This window comes from Sparus aurata, chromosome 12, assembly GCF_900880675.1.
Source record: "Sparus aurata chromosome 12, fSpaAur1.1, whole genome shotgun sequence".
NCBI classification, from domain to species: Eukaryota; Metazoa; Chordata; class Actinopteri; order Spariformes; family Sparidae; genus Sparus; species Sparus aurata.
The window spans coordinates 20,472,988-20,493,113 of NC_044198.1; the positions used below are offsets into that span (position 1 = coordinate 20,472,988).

A 20,126-nucleotide genomic window follows, 5' to 3' on the forward strand; every position below is an offset into this window, starting at 1 on the left:
TGTTAGTCATTATCTGTTAAAGGACAGCTTAAAAATGTTGACAGATTCATTATCATGCCTTATAGCAGCTTAAAACTACATTATAGTTTGTTTATTCAATAATGTCATACTTCTTATAAATACCTTATGCTGTGGTGAGGGTTTTAAGTTAGGTTTTTACAGTGTTATTCATTTTTGTGTTAGCGCTTTCACTCTCTCACATCATGTGATGACATCTAATGGGAATCATTTTATGAGACACTGAGTAGTGACTGACTTGAGTCATTATTCCTGTATAATACTTCAATGTGATGATTGTAAAATAATGCAAAACAATCTATTTAATAATGCACTGTATTGATATAATTCACTTTAAGAGACACTGTGCTACATTCTGACAAGTGAGGACATTATGACATAAAGACAGGCATCAGGTTTACTCAACACACTCCGCACCGAGAAGACAGGCTGGGGGCATTTAGGTATAAGTGTGCAGGTTTGTTCCAACCTGCCCCGTGCATCGGCCTGTTGTCTACAGATACAGTATGGTGGGAGGGTAGGTTTCGGTTGACAAGTCTGAGCAGAAAGGAAAAGGAGGTGTGTGAACGAAAAGTAGATCAACGCACACGCTTAGTGTGTGAACTCTTGTTTTGTTTGATTTAGTCGACCGCAAGTTTGCAAGGTGGATTTTTTTCATTTCCACTGAAACACGGGATGACTTTGAAAATGAATTCTGAAATGTGACTGCCTGGAAAATGAGATAAAGTGTTACTTTACTAAGGGGGAAGATGTCATATTTACTCTCACAAGAGTATTTAAAAAGATTTCTAGATGAAAACTTAGAAAATGTGTAATTTTGAAATGCATTACACATAGAAAGAAATATAATGATGTATCAGCACACTAGAGTTTGCTGTTTCGTACTTTAATAGTATTGCGATACACTGCTAGACTGTGTATTACTATCTACTATCATATTGCGTAACACTCATTAACAACAAATTACGATTGCTAAAAAATCCAGGGAAAAAACAAACAGATTTTTTCTACTGTGCTCAACATGGCTTCATGTCAGTCAGATAGTGGGTCATATGTAGATGACACCATAGCGCCTCCCAGTGGACAAATGTCACGTCCACATTGCCTGAACTCTCAAAATGTTGCTGGTTCTTATTCCATTTTTGGAATTGAGTGTGTAACATGAGCAGCATATTATGATCTGTTGTTGAACTCAGACATATATCTTGAATATTGTGATTCTCTCATGTACAGTGATGTTATTTGTGAACCCTTATTTGAGATATACTTTAGAATTTGTTGTATTGTTGTGGTAATTGTGGTCAATTTTAACTCCATTATATATAAAACTAAAATATATTTGACATATACTGTGTCTAGTATCACCTTTGTACTTATGTTTCACTTAAGCACACTGGCATAGGTTGTACTGCACATAGCTGTCCAACTCGGTTTGTTTGTACATGTGTTTTTTAAATATGGCAACACTTAAAGGAGAAATTCACCTTGATGAAAATTCCGTCGTTATCTACTCACACTGATGCTGATGTAGAATGTAGGCTTCCTGTAAAAATGTAGAAACAACAGCAACAACAGCAACAATAAAAAGGCTCCATACAGCTTGTCCGTCATTGTCCAAGTCTCCTGAAGCCTAAATTGATTTGAGGGTGTTATTTATTTTATTCTCTTTAGGCTTCTGGAGACTTGGATTATGATTATTGCCATTATTATTGTTACAATCATTATTGTGTTTGTTTTTTCCACTCTGAATTTCACCAGATCTTCCATCAGCCCCTTTGGGATTAGCAAAGTATAAATGTGGAAACTACCTAAGTTGCCTTTATAGTTCTCACAATCAAGAGTAGGTATTTTATATATGAGGCTTATGAAAGAGGGACAAAAAAGAAAGAAAGAAGTAGCTAGAGGATCATGTTAACTGTCTTCAAAGCACTCTTGGGGCCACACCCAGGGCCGTAATTACCAATGATGACACTGAGGTCGTGTCCTTGGTGTTTTTTTTTCTGGGTCTTTGATATGTTGATATACATTTTTGGTAACACTTTATAATATCTGTCATATGACTAAAATAAAAAAATAAAAAAATATACTTTTAAATGCAAATGTATATTTTGGACTGTGAAAAAACAATTAAATGCTTTATTAACTAGTAATAAGTAATTGTCTATTGGAAGGTTGCAACTGATGTTCATAATACTTTGTAGACGGTTAATAAATATTGTGTTGTTTTATCTATAAACATTATTTGGATGGCCATAAGAGAGTCACAACTGATGTTTTTCCCCTTTACAACTGCTTGAAAATATGTTTTATAAACCATGTCACCATTTCTTAACAGTGAAATTACTAAAATAACCTAATAAGATATAAATTAAGCATTTATTAATGATGGTTATTATAAAGTTTTGCCCATGTCAATGAGTTTTAAATTGAAATTGGCCATATTTGTCACTTATTTTCTTCTGATGAGTCCACACAAGAGATAGGTGGGGATGGGGGGGCTTGACCTCAGTATTTCTAAAACCCTGGCTCTGGCCCCGCCCACACCTGAGTGTGAACACCTGCTGTCACCAGATTTACAATCCTACTTTGCTAAAGTGTTTATTAAAATTCAGATCCTGGCGGTTTCCCTCACTGTGACATAATCATTTGCTTTACTGGATAATAAACATTACATAACAGGGCAGGTTCACCGATCGATTCAATGAAACGGATCCAAGTAAATGATCGGGATTGACCGTCAACAAGCGCCGCCCAGTGATGACGCAGCCGTTGTTTGGCCCGTGACGCTGCATGTACACGTAGCCTAGTAGGATGTGTTCATTGAAGATGGTGGCTGAGTGTCAGACTCACTGTCCTGCACATTTGTAAGAATTTTTTTTAATATTCTGTACACATTTCCGACATCGGGTAAGAGTGAATATGTACCGTCGTTAACAATGTTTTGCTCTGAACGCTTTGCCTTGATCACTAGGGCAGCCATGAAACTGTTACCCCTTTAGTTAGCTAGTCGGCTAGTCGGCTAGCAAGGCTAACTAAGCACCGAAGCTAATGCTAGCTGACCAGGCAGTGAACCTGTTAAATTATGCTCATCGAGTGTCCGGCGACCTGTAACTGCTCGGTGTGTCTCTGTCAGTGTTGAATATGTATAAAAGATTATATATAATCGTTTTCGGACTCTTTAAAAGCCCTGGCTCCGGGCTAAATCAGGCGACTGTAGGTATCAGTGTTTTGCTGGGTATGGCGTTGAGGACATGTAGAGCAATGTAGCGTTACCGTTAGCTGTTGAGCCAAGCACTCTGGACCTTTCCTCGCAGGCAGCTTAATGTGTAACGTTAACCTGGTGTCGTGTCAGACCAGGAGGGGTGAGGTACCGAGTCCAGCTCAGCAAGTGTGGGATAAAGATCAGAAGTCGATGGCTTATATCTGGATATCATAGCTAAGTTTGTAAGTTTTGGATCATGTTGACTGTCGGCAAGTTTGCTCGGTGCTAACGTTAGCTAGCATGCCAAGGTTCCTGGTGAGTTTACCATCCTTGAAAGATCCGGGATCACGTTATTAGCGCTCATCTGGCCAATGCTGTTTACCTTCTAGCTCTTTCTGTTGTTGATCTCCCTTTCTTACCTGTTAAAATACTCAATGTCAGTCCATGTTAGCCCCCCGGAACTTCCCGCTGACAGGTAGAATAATATCATCTGCCTTCGTCTGACAAGCCTATGTTATGTATTTGTAGGATCTCTGTTAAAGTGCCTCATCAATAATTAAAATTTCGAACAAAAGCAGCACTAACGCAGTAGTTAGCAAAATGACTGTTTTGCCGTTTCATCATTAACAGCTAAATGAGCAAGTTCCTGTTTAGAAAGATAAGTCATCATATCAGTCTTCTTCTTTGTAGCAGATTGGCTGTAGCACTTTGCTGTCCTGTCAATAATTTCTTGAAGCCATCTGATTTAAAATCACTTCATGGAAAAAGGCTTTCTGCCATCCAGGAGCACATGGCGTTTTATAAATGAAGCGATTCAGATTGTTCTGATTTTCCTCTACTGCACCTTTTACAGTGATACTATCTTAAGAGCCTGATTTCACAGTTTTTACAAAAAAAGGAATAGTGTTTGCATCTGTTTTATGATCATGTTCCCTTTCAGTTGTTTAGATAAGATAAAACACTAAGCTTGTAAAGTCAAGCAATTTGATTCCGATTGTGTGATTTAATTAAAGTGGTCATTCATTACAATTAGTCAGTTGCGTTCTACTCATTATAGTACTGTATGCATTTATTTGACATAACATCTTCGAGGTGATGTAGAAATCGCCACGTTGTACCATTGTTTAAATAGGATCTGAAACTAGTACACAAATAAAGGTGTGGTTAACTCCATCAGAGGCATGTGTAGCTTCTTGTTAACCACTCCCTCTTTCCCTTTTTCTCTACCCAGCGTTGCCTGACTTCAGTCTCTTCAGTGACATCTACTAGAGTGACCTGGTCCTCGGACCTGTTAGCTCTGCAGCCATGCAGCCCCCTCCTCGGACTGGACCTCCAGGAGCCTCTGGCCCTCCTCCCTCTGGGCCCAACATGTTCCGCAGGACCAGGCCTCTCAAGCATACAGCAGCAGCTACTGCCACGATGCCGCCTGCTACTCAACCCATGACAGATCCGTTTGCTTTTGTTAGAGCTCCTCCCCCTATGGCGGCAGGTGGTCTTCCAACGATACCCAACAGCAACCCTCCACCAATGCAAGCCCCACCTAACACCATGTACGCTCAAGCTGGCTCAGGGCTGCCTCCGCAACCACATACACTGGAGGATGTGCCAGCTGCTCCCCCTGGCCCCCCAACATCATCTTTGCCAGGGGTGACCCTGTTCAACCCACACAATACATCATCTCCTAGTGTTTTCCAGGCACCCGGTCCTGCAGGATATGCGTCCTCCTCACATAGTGAACAGGGCTATTTTAATTCACGAGAACAGACACCATCCCTGGCCACAGACCCGCCACTTGGGGCCTCAGCCCCAGTACCATTTCAGTCACCTTTTAACCCAGAATTTCAAGGACAGATTCCTCCTCAGCCTGTGCCCTTCCAGCCTGTGCCTCCCACCACCTCCTCTTCCCAGTGGGCCCCTGATCATGGAAGTCGTCCTCCATCAGTTCAGAATTATTTTCAGCCTACTAGTGACCCTCCACCACAGCCTTTTAATTTACCTCCACCGACCCAGATGTACCCCTCCCACACCCCATCACCCCATCATAACACCCCCACCCCTCCAACACAACCTGGACATCCCCCCATCCAGGCTCCGCTTCCTCTCCAGAACCCTGCAAGGCCACCTAGTTCTCATTGGCCTGACCCGAATGCACCCCAGCATCATAATTCCCACTTACAAACTCAGAGCTACTTCAGTCAGAGCTCTGCGCCCCAGGACTCATGGTTCAACCAACCTCCACAGGACTCAGGCTACCACCAAATGGGGACTAGCCATCCTCAGCCTCGGCCTGACTCTGCTGGATCTCAACATGCGCCTTACACTGGGCCTAGCTCTGCCTCTGCTCCTGCCCCAGTCCCAGTCTCAGTCCCATACTCCCAGGAGTCTGGTACACTCTCAATGTTCTTCAAAGACAATGATGTAGAAAATGAAGAAACTCTAGCTGGAGAGAGAAATAAGGCAGTCAATGGTACTCCTGCACCCTCTCACCATCACAGTAACCCACAAGCCCACAGTGGCCATGCTGATGTACCTTTGGATTACAGAAGTCCGCCTCTGCAAGATCATTCACATGTACCGTACATGAATGATGGCAGTCATGCATCACAGGGAACTACCCAGAAGCCCCCAGATACCCAGTATGACCATGTGGAGAATTTGGAGTGTGTCCCAAACCAGGAAGTATTACCCAGTGAAACCCATGGCAGCCCTGCTGCTGCACCTGCAGCCCATGTAGTAGACCAGTTTGAAACTGGGCCTAATCTGGAGACTCCAGATTCTATTCCAAGACCAATGAGATCTGCAAGTGTGTCTTCCAACTATAGCAACATGAGCCATGGAAGTGGAACTAGCAGTCGTCGACATCAGGGAGTTGTAGGTACCTTTATTCAGCAGGAAAGTCCACGTCTTACTGATGAAGCCAGCCTGTCTCCTGCTGCTGGAGGCTACTTTGAGCAGATTGACACTTCACCAGCTGGAGATATGGGTGCGCAACAGAGCCCACTGGAGCAGATGTGGCCTCCCACACCCAGCCCTCCCAAACCAACTGGTATCTTTCAAGCCAGTGCTAACAGCTCTTTTGAACCCGTGCGCTCACATGGGGTTGGGGTGCGTCCTCCTGAAGTAGACAGGGCTAAAATGGTAGCAGAAGGGGGTGCAGATTCTACACCTGGCAACCTAGAGCAGCCACCAGATAATATGGAAAACATTTATGGCCCAGGGCACCCTCTACCTGCTGGGGCCGGAGGTGGTGTGCCACATCTTACACACCCTGTGGTTCCTTCTCGACCTTCATCCCGTGCTTTTGGGGCCAGTCGGCCTTGTGAGAGCCCCGCTACTACTCTCTGGGCTCAGAATGATACTGCTAGCTTGAACGCTAGCATCCTCCTAGCCCCTGCTGCCCCGACAGTTCTTGCCCCTTTACGAGAGCCCAGTGCTGATGTAATCCAGCCACCCGAGGATGGCCCACTGGACCTGCAGCCCTCCCAGAGAATCCAGCAAACTTCACAGCAGCACTTGGAGAACCTCGAAAACCCGCCAAAGGTGAGTGAGGCAGAGCCAACCGACTCTCATGGCAACCTTGGCTATGCTTCTCTCCTCGTGGCCGACTCGCTCCATCAGCCTGTTTTGATTGCGCCACCTGTGTCCAATTACAGTGTGATTCCCCCCAGTAACCCTGCTCAACCTGCTAGCCTTAGGGAATCAACCCCACCTGTGCGATCACTTTCACAGGGGCAGGGTGCCAATGCTTCTCAACCACCTTTAGTGACCTCTAATCAGAATCCACTGTTTGCCCCTGGACCAGTGAGCTTTGGTTCTTCAAGCACTCACCAGGGTCCACTCAATCTGACCCGAGACAATGCAGAACCGGCACCATCGGATGTCATAGCTCCGCCACAGTTGCAGCCAGTCCCCCTGCTTTCAAGGGGCCAATCATTGAGTGGGGACAGCCAATCTGTCCAAGTTAATCCACAGGCTTCTCTTGTGACTGCTCCTGTCTCTAATCATAATCAGCCGTCAAATTATGAACTGCTTGATTTTTCTATGCACCAATCACAATCCCAAAGCCAAGCATCTGGCCATCCTTCTTCTCTACATGAGTCTCCACAGTCTAGTAATGGATTTTACCTACAGGTCACCAAAGATGCTCAGCAGGGTTTAAGAGTGCAAGGGAATACCCCTGCCCAGACCCCAGCCTCTTCATCTACCCCACAGGTTCAACCAACACCCCCCCAAGCAGCTGCAAACACCCAGCCACCACTAGCTGAACCACCTAAGACATCAGATGCTCAGGCTGCGCCGCAGGGACAAAATGTTGCTCCTCCTGTTCCTGTTAGTGGAGCACAGCCTCCCCATAGCCAGTATCCAACCGCTGTGCAGGGGCCTGCTGCTCCTGCTGCTGGGTATCCTCCAGGGCCACGAGGACCAGTTCCTCCAGGAGCTTCCCAGCCAGCTCCTGCAGACCCACCTCGACCACCTTCCTCTGCAGGCAGCCAGCAGGGCTATGGGCCCCCTCCTCCAGGGCCAGGGCAGATGTATGGTGGCTATTATGGTAATTATGGAGAATACCCTGATAGCAGAGCACCATATCCTCCTGGCCAGTACCCACCTCCACCTGGGGATCCCCGAGCACAGCAATATTATCAAGTACGTGGAAGGACTTATTTTTTCTGGCTGTATTTATGTGTTGTTGTTTTTTTGATCAAAAATGTACTCAACAACAGAAAATCCCTTATTCATTGTTTTTTTTTTTCAGGATGGTGCATATAGGAGCAGAGCAGACCCTTGGTATGGCAGATATGAGGGACAGACCCCAGCGTATCGTGATCCAAACTACTCATACAGAGAGCCTCAGCCAGAGAGACCCAGCTCCAGGACCAGTCAGTACTCTGACAGGCCCTCATCAAGGTCAGTCAAACTGTTGTGCAGTCTTACGCCATCATTTGTTCCACTGTACTTTATGTTAACTCTTGTTTAAGCAGTTTTTGAGTGTTTAAGTCATGAGACTATTGAGAACTTGGTAAGGAATCCTACACGATGAGTTTTGGCATGATAATAATAATAATAAGAAGAAAAGTATGTATAGATGGTTCTTGTACTTGAACTCACCTTTTGTTTACTTTCTCCGTAGGCAAGGCTATCCTGAAGATTTCCACAGAGCAAACCAAAGTGCCTATAGTGAATATTATGCAGATTACGCCAAGCACTATGATTACGCAGGTATGAGCCACTGATCTATTGTTATGAATGAATTGGTTCACAAAACACTTCGATCTTCCTGTGTTTATACATTATATATTATTGTATAAATCTTCCTTTCTGTATTTTTTGTGGAAGGATACAATTATGGACAGTATGACCCGCGATACAGAGGCTACTATGATCAGGCTTACTGGTCTAACGATGACCGCTACAGAGGCAGAGACGGCTACTATAATCAGTACGCTTATCCTCAGAGGTAAGCAGAGAGAGCAATTGCACACTCATAAATTGCACATGTGAATTAAATTGTTGCTGTGACACTGATGCACATTTGGTAATAGATGTAGCTATGCGAGAAAGTGTTGATCTTTGATCTTTTTTGTTGGACTTTACAGTGTATAGTATCTGTTGATTTAGATGTGTTTGATGATCAAACATTGTACACCTACTCACAGGAAAGAAGGCTATGATGATCAGTGGCGGTACTATCCCGGTTATGATGCCAGTTTCGATGATGATTACCGCCGTCGCGGAGAAATGTTTGCTGGCGATGACTTTGACCGACGCAGCGTCCACAGCGAGCAGTCGGCACATAGTGTGCACAGCTCTCACAGCCACCACAGCCGACGAAGCAGCTTCAGCTCACGGTCGCAGCAGGTAAATGTGCCGATTTTTCTCGTTTGTACGGGTTTTTCTTACCCGTGGTTTAACCACCAAGGCTTGGCCACAAGCACACATAATTTAGATGCCGCACTCCAAACTGCTGTGAGTCAAAAGAGATGATGTGCCACCTGTTTTAGCACAACATTAATAAAGGTAAATAAATTAAGACACAAACTGTTGTCTTGGAATCGCAAATACAGGTACTTGTTGATGATGATGATGTTTTTTTGCCAGGTGATGCTGCATCTCAGGTCCTGAATCTGTTTTAACTATAATCCCAGGGTTATGCTGACTTCCTAAATGTTTTCTCTGTGTTTCAATACTGATGCATCGAAATACTTCCTGCAACTCTATGTTGCCTTTTCTTTTAACAGGGTTTACTTTCACTAAAGCATAGTGTGGTTTCTCTTTTGCACAGTGCTGTTCTTGTTGGAGCTGTCCCAGTGCCCTTACATGCCGTAATGGGTGGGCTGAGGATTTCTCAGAAAAAGATAAAGACAACATTGTTTGCACTATGGAACTCACTTTAACAGATTTAAATGGAAAAATGTCAGCACTCTGACAAATATGGTTTTGAAATTAGCCTTTTCAGATTTTCAGTGGTTGATACTGAAAGTAGGGCAACATGTTGCCACGTGTAGCAATTTTTGTATTGTTTTTTTTTTTTTTTTTTTGGCTCTATCTGCAAGCTGTTGTTGTGTTTTCTTGGGGTTCGAGAGTGTTGATCTCTTCTATCTCTTGGGAAGAAAGCACATTTTTACAGTTTTGTTCTATTTGTTTTGCCTATTATATAATTATCTCTGTTTGTCTTCCCACCCTGCAGAGCCAGGTATACAGAAGTCAGCCTGACTTGGTGTCAGCAGTCTATGATAACACATCATCCACTTTGGCTGTTGATTACTCCTACGGACAGTACCCAAACCCAGCTGATGCTTCCCACAACTACAGCCAGTACCCCTATCCCACAGAAAGCACCTGGATCGCCCCGGAGCAACGTAAGTCACATGCTTAGTTTGAACTTAAATCTTCAATTGAATTTAGACCAGTAGATTTCGGACATTATACATTGGCTTCTGTTGTTGTCTAAATAATTTTTTCCCTCTAGCTCCTCCTCGTCCTGCAACCCCAGAGAAGTTCAGCATACCCCACCGCTGTGCCCGCTTTGGACCTGGTGGTCATCTAGTCCAAGTTCTGCCCAATCTCCCCTCAGCTGGACAGCCTGCACTCGTTGATATCCACAGCATGGAGGTAATTCTTTAACTGACTGTATTTCAACACTTTACCGTCTGAACTTTTATTCCATTGCGTTTCATGAAGAGCTGGCAGCAGCATGAAAGGATTTAAGCACAGAGTGTTAATGTTGCTATTGTACTATTTTGATATCAAAGGTTGTCACAGTGGAAAACAGTACAGAATGTGGTCACCCTAAACTATTTACCCTTTAGAGATGTTTCTGATTCCTGGGTATTGAAAGATGATGTTATTTTTTTCTGGGTTACATCTACACAGTAATTTGACACGCTGATGTTGCTCAACAAATGATATTTCCCATAAAAGGCAGCAAAGGTATAAAAGTGTCCATGATCTAAAACCATTCCCTCGATGGAATAAAGTCAAACAATTCTGCAGTTACAAAGTGTTAACTCTGTATAGAGAAGTGTTTTGAACCATGCCTGTTTGTGCAGACGATGCTGCAGGACACCCCGGATCAGACAGAACTACGAGCCTTCCCTGGACCTCTTGTTAAGTAAGTGTATTTTGACCTTTTTATCCATCAAAAATAGCTTTGAGTTACTAACGGGAGTCAAACTACTTAAATAATATCGTAATGTATAAATGCATAAAAACAACAACATTTTTATCCATTTGAGGTGTCTTGATATTAATATGTATAGTAAGTACTGCTAACTTCTCACTACAGGGAGGAGACCCATAAGGTGGACGTGATAAAGTTCTCCCAGAACAAAGCCCTGGAGTGTTCGCGTGACAACAACCTCCTTGACAGGGACTCTGCCCGCCTCCTCTGGGACTTCATTATGCTCCTCTGTAGACAGAACGGGGTAAGTCTGCAGACATGACTGGAGATATCTCAAAGCAGGGTTGTGATGTATGTTTGCCTGAATCAACTTTCTACTATTGTTTCTTAAGACTGTTGTCGGCACGGACATCGCTGACCTCTTGCTGAAGGAGCACCGCTCTGTCTGGCTGCCAGGCAAAAGCCCTAACGAAGCCAACTTGATCGATTTTAACAATGAACCGCTGGCACGAGCTGAGGAAGAGCCGGGGGCTGGACCGCTGTCCCTCCTATCTGACACCTTCATGACTGTCCCAGAGAACGTCGGAAAAGAGACAGAACGCTTCAGGGAGCTGCTGCTGTTTGGCCGCAAGAAGGTAAAGAAAACCCCTCTTTAACTGTATTTCAGTCATTTAATAAGTATGTCATGAAGTCTGATATGAGTCCCTGTTTGATAGGATGCACTAGAAGCAGCCATGAAAGGAGGACTTTGGGGCCACGCCCTGTTGTTGGCCAGTAAGATGGACAATAGGACACATGCACGGGTCATGACAAGGTAAAGTAAAAAAAAAAATAAAATTGGGTTGCCCCTTTTTTCTGTGATAGTTGATTTATCGATGTAATATGAAATTCTTCTGTCTGTGTTCTTTAGGTTTGCCAACAGTTTGCCCATCAATGACCCTCTACAGACAGTGTACCAGCTGATGTCAGGGAGGATGCCCGCGTCAGCCACTGTAACCATTGCTTTCTTTCTTTATAAAACCTTGCTTTTTTCACAATTAATCTGAAGAAGATACATTGACAGTTTTTTTTCCACTTTGTCAATTTTTTTTCCACATAGTGCTGTGGAGAGGAGAAGTGGGGTGACTGGCGTCCTCACCTGGCCATGGTGCTGTCTAACCTCACACACACCCTGGACCTGGACACTCGCACCATCACCACCATGGGTGACACTCTCGGTAGGATTGAGGCTGAAACTACAAAAGGTTTTTATTCTTCACAGCAACAAACACGTTGTCTCACATTCTGTCTGTCTGTCTCATTTTGTGCCGGTGCAGCTTCCAAGGGGCTGATTGACGCTGCGCACTTCTGCTACCTGATGGCCCAAGTTGGTCTGGGAGTTTATACCAAGAAGAGCACCAAGATGGTTTTGATTGGCTCCAACCACAGGTGAGAGACAGAGGCCAGCATGCACACTGAGACCAAAGGACCTTTTAAGACAAGAGTACAAGAACAGGCCACACCTCTAACTGTGTCTTCTCTCCTCGCTTCAGTTTGCCCTTTTATCACTTTGCAACCAATGAAGCCATTCAGAGGACTGAGGCGTACGAGTATGCTCAGTCTCTGGGCTCCCAGCCGTACTCACTTCCCAATTTCCAGGTAGATTTTTTTTGTATTAACAGAGAAATACGTTTTTTGACTTTGTGTAATTACTACTGAGGAATAACACTGTTCTCTTCTCTTTATTGTCTCTTACTAGGTGTTCAAGTTGATCTATGCATGCCGCTTGGCTGAAGCAGGCCTGAGTGCTCAGGCTTTCCACTACTGTGAAGTCATCTCTAGGACTGTCCTCATACAGCCTGCCTACTACTCTCCTGTTTTCATAAGCCAAATCATCCAGGTATGTGCCCGCTCTCTGTCTCATCTTTACTTATTTACCTCCTGCATTCAGAAACGTACAGATGTAGACAAGTTTTAGTGTTCTGACGGATGTGATGTGGTGATTTTTGTCGACAGATTTCTGAAAAGCTGCGATTCTTTGATCCACAACTGAAGGAGAAACCAGAGCAGGAGTTGTTCAATGAGCCTGAATGGCTGTTGCAGCTCAGGCAGCTGGATGGGCAGATCAGGGTGAGGAGGAGGAGGAGGAGAAGTGTTTGTAGTTGTGTGTTGTTGTGTGCTAATTTTTAATTACACAAATGATATTCAAAGTAAGAATTTTTTTTTTAATTCAGACTTTATTGATAGGGTCATCTGAAATAAACTCACCAAGGCTGTCTCACTTCATGTCAAAAATCATGGGACTTTGCAAAATCCTGTACTGGTACTTTTTTGGGGGGGTAGATTTTTGCCCTTTGGCCTTCGTTTAATAATAATAAAAATTAAATATTACAACCAGTGACTTTAACTTGAATAATCCATTGTCTTATGAACTAAAGTTGCTTGTCTGTATTTAGACGGGAGTGATTAAATACAGAGAAGACAGAACATCTCCTACACAGTACGACTGCGGCAGCCCCAGCTCGGATTTGGACCAGCTGAGTCCAACTGAACCTCCCAACATGCATGTGGAGCTGGATGGCCCCACACCTGACAACCCACTAATGAGCTCATTACTGCCAGGGGCTCCACCACAGGCCGTGCAGCTGATGCCTCCAGGTGTGTAAATCTATTAGTGTTTCTAAAATAGTGCTCTTGTGATCTTGTTTTTCCAACTGCATCAGACCTCATCTCTTCTCCATTCTCTCAGCTCCCCCCTCCATCCTCCAAGATGCCATGGCCCCTCCTCAGCCTTTACCCTCCAATGATGTGCCCCAATTCTACCCAGTACCCCCTACTGGACAACCAGGTCAGTTCCCTGTCTCAGGCTACCCTCCACAGGATCCTGGCTTCGCCCCTCCTCCATTCCAGCCTCAACCTGAGCAAACAGAAATGTACCCAGGAGCCCATCAGCAGCCATGCCCGCCACCTCTTCAAGCGGGTCAAATGTCGCCACACATGCCCCCTCAGATGCCCCATTCACCTGTACAGATGATTCCAATGAATCACCCACCACCCCAGATGCCTCAGCACATGCCTCCTTCTCCCGGGCATATGCCGCACATAGAGCACCTGTCCCAGGTCCCACCAGAGATGCACATGACTCAACCAATATCGATGTCCCCACCCAGAAACTCCTTCACACCACAGACGGACTTCTATGACCAGATGGCTCAGATGGTCAGTATCTGGCTATTTGAATAATAAAGAAATATACTTTAGCCATCTCTGTATAAGCAACATTACTATGCTCTGTACGTACTTTCCTGTGTGCAAACTTGATGGAAAATGCTACTTTGCTTTTTCTGTTGCTGCAGGGTCCTGGGAGGAGGTCGAGGACTACTTCACAATCTTCAATGCATATGGTGCGTGTGTGTGGAAAGTGTCATCATTTATGCCTGAGGGTTCTTCTGTTAAGGGCTGGTGCCTGGAAAAGAAAATATCTAAAGCTGCACAGCTAATTTTACATTAAATTTAAAGGATACATTGGTTTAAAAGATCATTTCGCCTTACAGTGAAAATGTTGTTATCTACTCATCCTCATGCTGATGGAAAGGCAAATGAGGTTTTGTAGTTTATAATACATTTCTAGAGCTTCATAGCAAAACAGCACTGTCGCATTCTCTTAAACAGTTGAAGCAGATGGGGACTTGTTTAAAAAAAATAAAAACCTGATTGTTCAGTGTATCCAAGTCTCAGAATCCCTGAGATCCCAAACTGATTATTTACACCTTTGGCACTCGGTCGAGCTCACATACCCAGTATTCAAGCAATATTTCACTTGACTTTCTTCCCTCATCAGGGTGAATAGATAATAGATTTCATTTTCATTCTTCATTCATCCTTTAAGAATTCATTCATTCATTCATATTTCTGTATGCAGTCGAAGAAAAGAGGAACACGGGAAGCCTCTCCATGTGAAGGCACCCCAAGAACAAGCTCTTTCTGCACGAGGCTCATTCGAATTGTGAGTGCACGTGTTTCTTATTCTGACCAGTATTTTCTGGGTTACAGATGGGTCCAGGACGTCGCTCGCGCACCACCTCTGAATCGTCCACTCACTCTGGTGGAAGAGAGCGGAGTAACTCGGCTGTGAAGCAAGCGTCGCCACCTCCCCCTTCAATTCCTGAACAGCCCCGCAAAGAGGAGGCCAAGAAAGTGAAGAAAGACTCCCCGAAAAAGGTTCATACCCACACATTAGCTTGAAGATGTTCAGTTGGTGCTCCTGCTGTGTTCACCAGTGGTCAACGCAATATCCCATCTTTCACACAGGGTGGTGGTGGTGGTGGTGGCGGCTGGCTAAAAAGCTGGCTCTGGAAGGGGAAGAATGAGGCTCACTTGCCAGATGACAAAAACAAATCTGTAAGTTCTTGCTGGTTATATAGTTATGGGTTTTGTTTATGTACTTATGTATTGAAAATGGTCAATATTGACAAGAGCGCTATGTTCTTTATTGCCAGATTGTGTGGGATGAGCAGAAGCAGAAATGGGTCGACTTGAACGAGCCTGAAGAGGAGGTCAGTAGCGTGAAATGTTCTTTTCCGGCTTTTCTTGTTTAAATGGAGCAGCTGAAAGATTTATAGATGAACCAGTTCTGACGTGAAGCTTCTTTTTATGATCTGTCAGAGTAAGCCCCCTCCTCCGCCTCCCTCATGCTTCCCCACAATGCCCCACATGCCGGGCCCTGGAGGGCACGCTGGACCCCCAAGTGGTGGTCCTCCCGGTGTCAATGTGTACTCCAGGAAGGCAGGTGAGATGACGGTTTGGCTTTTGGCTTCACAAACAAAAAAAGTCATCAAGGAGACACGACATATAACTGTTTAACGTGTTAGTCAGTCAGCTTTCACACCTGTTTGCTCTGCTTCTTGCCACTCAGATGTGTTTCTTTCCTCTCAGGCACGAGGAGCCGATATGTGGACGTTCTGAACCCGAACAGTAGGACAGCTAAACCGGGCGGATTGGCTCCCGCACCTGCAGACATCTTCGCTCCTTTGGCACCAATGCCCATGCCTGCAAACCTATTTGTGCCTAGTTCAGGTGAGTGTTGTGTGAAAATAAATTCCATCAATTTATTTTAAAATAAGATGGCTTAGTTTATATGTATAACAGTACGGTTGCAGGGTTTTTTTGTTCGATTTTGGAAGGAGGAGCTACTTTACAATAATAAGCACTAAAGTAGTGAAATATTTGTCTGTATCTCTGGTGCAGCTCCTGACGATCAACAACCTCTGGAGGGCAGTGAAGGAGGAAATGTGGAACAGAATTCACCAAACACCAGCGCCAATCCACAGGTATGTTTCTGTCTAAGCATTGTTGGTCTAATTTTAAAATGTATTCATAACCGAGATAATCAGCCAATATCGACTTATATCAGATCTGTTGATATCAGCGCATATGTTATTTTGTTTTTTCTGTTTAGATGTTCAACCCGACATTATTACCACCTGCCCCCGAAGGTCCTCCTGTGCCTGATGGCTCACAGTCCGGAGAGGTAAGACAAACTGTTCCAGTCAGCTGCTCCTGTAGCTACCATAGTACCATCATGCCACCACTGAATCATAATGCTCGAGCACTAACAGCCAGTGCGTGCAGTTTGCTCATTTGTACCAATATAAGTTAGTGGTAGAGGGTGTGTGACAGAACATGAGAATGCATGCATGTCAACTTAAAATCTTGGCCCATTATCATGCTAAATGCGCAGCCTTGATAAAATGTAAAATCTGTTCCATTTGCTGTTATAATCTAAACCTCTCCATGTCTGTTTTCTCCAGAATCATAATTTTCTAACGCTGATTTATTTATTTTCATTCTGTGCGGGTTTATAGTGGAGACGGATCTAATCCAGTGCATGGGAGATTATTAATCTGGGTTTGTGGTTTGTGTTTTTTGTTGTCTACTCTTTTTATTTCCCTCTTGCTGTCTTCAGCTCTCACGTTCTAGCTCAATGAGTTCTTTATCACGTGAAGTGAGTCAGCATTTAAACCAGGTACCTCTGGCTGGGCCTCAAATGGTCCACTCTCACCCATGCCCGCCACCCACCAAGCTCACCACATCACCACTAGTAGCACGCTTCACCGTTTGCACCTGAAGCTTCACCGCCCATCCGGCCAAGAAGGTCTGCCTGCTCTCCTGCCTGCCGTCTCCAGCATTACTAACTTTACTTTCAATTTGTTGACCAATTGCCAGGTTTGGTTGTTCAGAACAGATAAAGACTTATCAGAGTTATAGTAACTACAATAGCCTTGTTTCCATCAGCACTTCAAAGTAGCGCAGTCCTTTTTAATCGTGGATCTCTGGGACCCCTGCCCTGCATGTTTTGGATGTTTCCATCCCCTAAACACGCCCGATTCAAATGATTTGCTCCTCGACGAGCTCTGCTGAGGCCTGATAACGATCCATTTATTTGAATAGGGTGTGATGTGGCAGGGAAACATCTGGCGTAATTTAACAGACCCTTGTTGTTTTCCATTCTTTGAGGTTTATCGGCAGATGGCAAACAATTGCTTTTGTTGTAGGCTATACTGCAATCTTCTGACGACACTATGTTTTGTGCCGCCTAGTTCTTTTTCCATTCCTAACCAGTTGATTGGAACTCACCTAATTTGGTGTTAGCAATTAGATGGAAACACAGCTGTTGTATATCCTTATTTTTAGCCACGCTAGCGATGTCACTCTGAATGGCAGTGTCAGTCAGTCATTCAACCTCTTTGGTCCAGAGCAACATGTTGAAGATAACCCAAAGGCCTCATTTATATAAGCGCTCTTAAAATGAGTCTTAAGATAATTTCTGTTGCTGTGGAAATTCATTAAGACCTTTCTAAGAATCCCTTTTGTAACTTGAGCTCTGGTGATGTATAAATGTAAATCGACTTACATTCAAGCACCTGCCTTGTGATTTCCTCTCTTATAGAGCCAGCACAATTAGTTTTAAGTTAGGAATAGCCATGTACCGAAAGAGGAAGTGCGTTTTTTTTTGGAAGATGAGATCACAGCAATGGTAGAGGTGATTGAAGCCAGACAACCTGTATAATGGACTAAATAGTGGGTTAACAAACAAAGCTAAAATCGTAAGATCGTGAGTCAATTCTCTAAATGAGGCCCCTGAACTTCTGTACAGATGATCATTGTTCCCAGAGGATGAAGCCTCACAGAGGTGCTAACGTGGCTGTAGTCAACCAGGACCTGAACCATCTACTTCAAAGTCGTTGGGTAACTTTGAGCCATTGACCAGAGTCAAGTATGCTGGAGACGGTTGCAGGACGACTCCCTTGCTTGTTGGGAGCACGAAGCTTCAATAACCCATCATAGAGCTTGCATGATTACTAACATATGTGACACAGTGATTTGTAATGCTGCCTCACTGTGGATCCAAGTCCTCTTTGCCATGACTTTTCCTTGGCTTTTGCTGTATATTGTTGTTGAAACACTGTGTGGCATCAGGACTACATCTACCTCTCCGTCTCTGCCCCTAGAAAAAATGGGATAATAATAATATAAACACTGTTGTAACTCTCTTTTTGTCCTTTGCCCTCCAGGGAGCAGCACCCGCTGGAGGCGTCACCTTTTATAACCCTGCACAGTTTGCACAGGTGCGGTTCACTATGCTTTAAATGCACAAACATTATTATTAATTTTTTTTCCCTTGTAAAAAATGCCTTGTACAGCGTGTCCATGTCTAATATTGCTTCTTACATTTTTTTTTATTTTGGGACTAATTAATTCGGCCAACATTACAAATTCAGATGTTTTTCTTTTAGTAAAAAACCTGTTTTCAGTTTGTTCCAGTGATGTACATGTGAGATCCAATCACAAGTAGTCACTCTTGTTAATGCCAGGTGTGAACTGACCAACGTTAAGCTGTCAACGTGTTCATACCAAATGTGAACAATCTTCCCTTTTTTGGCTTCTCACTGCTCTATCCTTGCTGCCCTCTTTTCAGCCGAGTGCACCATCAGGAGTTGGACACCGCCCCGGCCGTTTGGGCGGTCAGCGCCAGTACCCAGTGTTGAAGTAGACATCATTTTGCAGAGAGATTGTGTGAACAGACTTGTTGGATAAATCCTACCTTGAAGTAAATGAAGCACATGGACATACTGCTCTCTGTCTAAAGGACCCTTCTTTCTGCCTGCACCTAAGAGGATCATAATCACAGTCTCCATGATGTCGGCCTTTGTCTCAACAGCTTAACCACTCTTTCATCTTTTTCTTTGGTTACGTAACTGTCACTGGTGTATTTTTAACAGGCACAGTTTTCTTGAAGGGCTTTTTCCTGCATCCAAACAGAAAACAGACAGTCGATGCACTCATGCACAAACAGTACGTTTGTGAAGGCATAATTTAGTGTATGGTCAATAAGTTGATCCTCTTAACAGTCCAGCTTCTGCTCATATGTAACACTGTTAACAAAATGATCATCCCAGGTCCTGTTTTTCCCGTCGTGTGTGAAGTCCAAATGTCCATGTTTGATTGATTGTATGTATGATGGATAAGAAAGAAAGCGGCACCTTTTTAATTTCACATTGTTGGACTTGTATGATCGTTTGCAGCTCTTCAGTCTTCTTCTGTCAGCTGGAGTTCGCAATTTGTGTGAGAATGAGTCTTGTCAGTAGTGGATTGTCTGCCGTGTTGTTTGCTTTTTCGTCAGTCGCCCTCCAGTAAAGGAAGGATGTTCAGGAAAGAGACTCGTACAGGTCTGCATCGTTAGGACACTGCTCGTTTCAGATATTTATTTAAATGTCCTCTCTGCCAGTCAGAAACTCTTGAATTCAAAGATGAGTCAGGGTCTTTCGTCCAAGTTAGGCTTCGATTTTCTCCTCCTGAGGAGAGTTCGTCAACATCACTGAGACGAGGGGTGGTCTTCACAACAGCAGGAATTGGGATTAAAAAAACTGCATTTTAAATGTCGCTAAAATTAAATCTATCCAAATATTTGTATATCAGATTGATTGTATTTATGAGCTGTAGGCATAAAGGTGTGTCTGTGTGTGTGTGCGCGTGTGTGGAGAGCAATTAATGTTTTCAGATTAGCTTTGAAGAGATGCATTTATGATTCAGATGACGAGATGACGTGGATTCCTATTCTTCTCATTTGTATTGGCCGCTTCTGCAGACAAATAAAACTCTATCTAAATTGTGATGAGAGCTAATTGTACTCTAAATACTTCCCTGTCATTGTGATTCACTGATATGATTTTTTTAATTCAATCATTTGTCGACCCCTGATGTTTCTGATTCAACTATTTTGTAGACACCAGATTATGATAAAAACGA

The 20,126-nt window shown here is 43.9% G+C and overlaps 1 protein-coding gene across 6 annotated transcripts; it reads left to right on the top strand.

Annotated features, from left to right (window-relative positions):
• Nucleotides 1-2,795: 2,795 nt before the first annotated feature.
• sec16a (SEC16 homolog A, endoplasmic reticulum export factor) lies at nucleotides 2,796-19,992 on the top strand. 6 transcript variants are annotated; one of them, XR_003986139.1, is made up of 31 exons: nucleotides 2,796-2,882; nucleotides 4,452-7,864; nucleotides 7,974-8,125; nucleotides 8,349-8,437; nucleotides 8,555-8,675; nucleotides 8,875-9,076; nucleotides 9,906-10,077; nucleotides 10,188-10,330; nucleotides 10,768-10,829; nucleotides 11,004-11,142; nucleotides 11,231-11,473; nucleotides 11,555-11,652; nucleotides 11,749-11,830; nucleotides 11,938-12,055; nucleotides 12,155-12,266; nucleotides 12,371-12,476; nucleotides 12,577-12,717; nucleotides 12,834-12,947; nucleotides 13,274-13,475; nucleotides 13,567-14,036; nucleotides 14,174-14,221; nucleotides 14,871-15,038; nucleotides 15,129-15,218; nucleotides 15,317-15,373; nucleotides 15,483-15,606; nucleotides 15,753-15,893; nucleotides 16,065-16,147; nucleotides 16,276-16,347; nucleotides 16,682-16,724; nucleotides 18,392-18,445; nucleotides 18,796-18,874. XR_003986139.1 is itself a non-coding variant. In XM_030435084.1 (31 exons), the coding sequence occupies exons 2-31, from the start codon at nucleotides 4,526-4,528 to the stop codon at nucleotides 18,868-18,870; spliced, it is 7,077 nt and encodes a 2,358-aa protein (XP_030290944.1). In that variant the 5' UTR covers nucleotides 2,796-2,882; nucleotides 4,452-4,525; the 3' UTR covers nucleotides 18,871-19,992. The 6 variants fall into 6 exon arrangements, 5 of the variants coding, with proteins under 5 accessions (XP_030290944.1, XP_030290946.1, XP_030290947.1 ...); XM_030435084.1 differs by lacking the exon at nucleotides 16,682-16,724 and adding an exon at nucleotides 16,783-16,842 and having other exon boundaries at nucleotides 18,796-19,992; XM_030435086.1 differs by lacking the exon at nucleotides 16,682-16,724 and adding an exon at nucleotides 16,783-16,821 and having other exon boundaries at nucleotides 18,796-19,992.
• The last annotated feature ends 134 nt before the right edge of the window (nucleotides 19,993-20,126 follow it).

Excerpts from the sequence above, each read along its gene's own strand:
- sec16a (XM_030435084.1), top strand. The coding sequence starts at position 4,526 with ATGCAGCCCCCTCCTCGGACTGGACCTCCAGGAGCCTCTGGCCCTCCT. Across the intron at positions 8,438-8,554 it reads CAAGCACTATGATTACGCAG|GATACAATTATGGACAGTAT; the intron begins GTATGAGCCACT and ends TTTTTGTGGAAG. Across the intron at positions 16,148-16,275 it reads ACACCAGCGCCAATCCACAG|ATGTTCAACCCGACATTATT; the intron begins GTATGTTTCTGT and ends TTTTCTGTTTAG.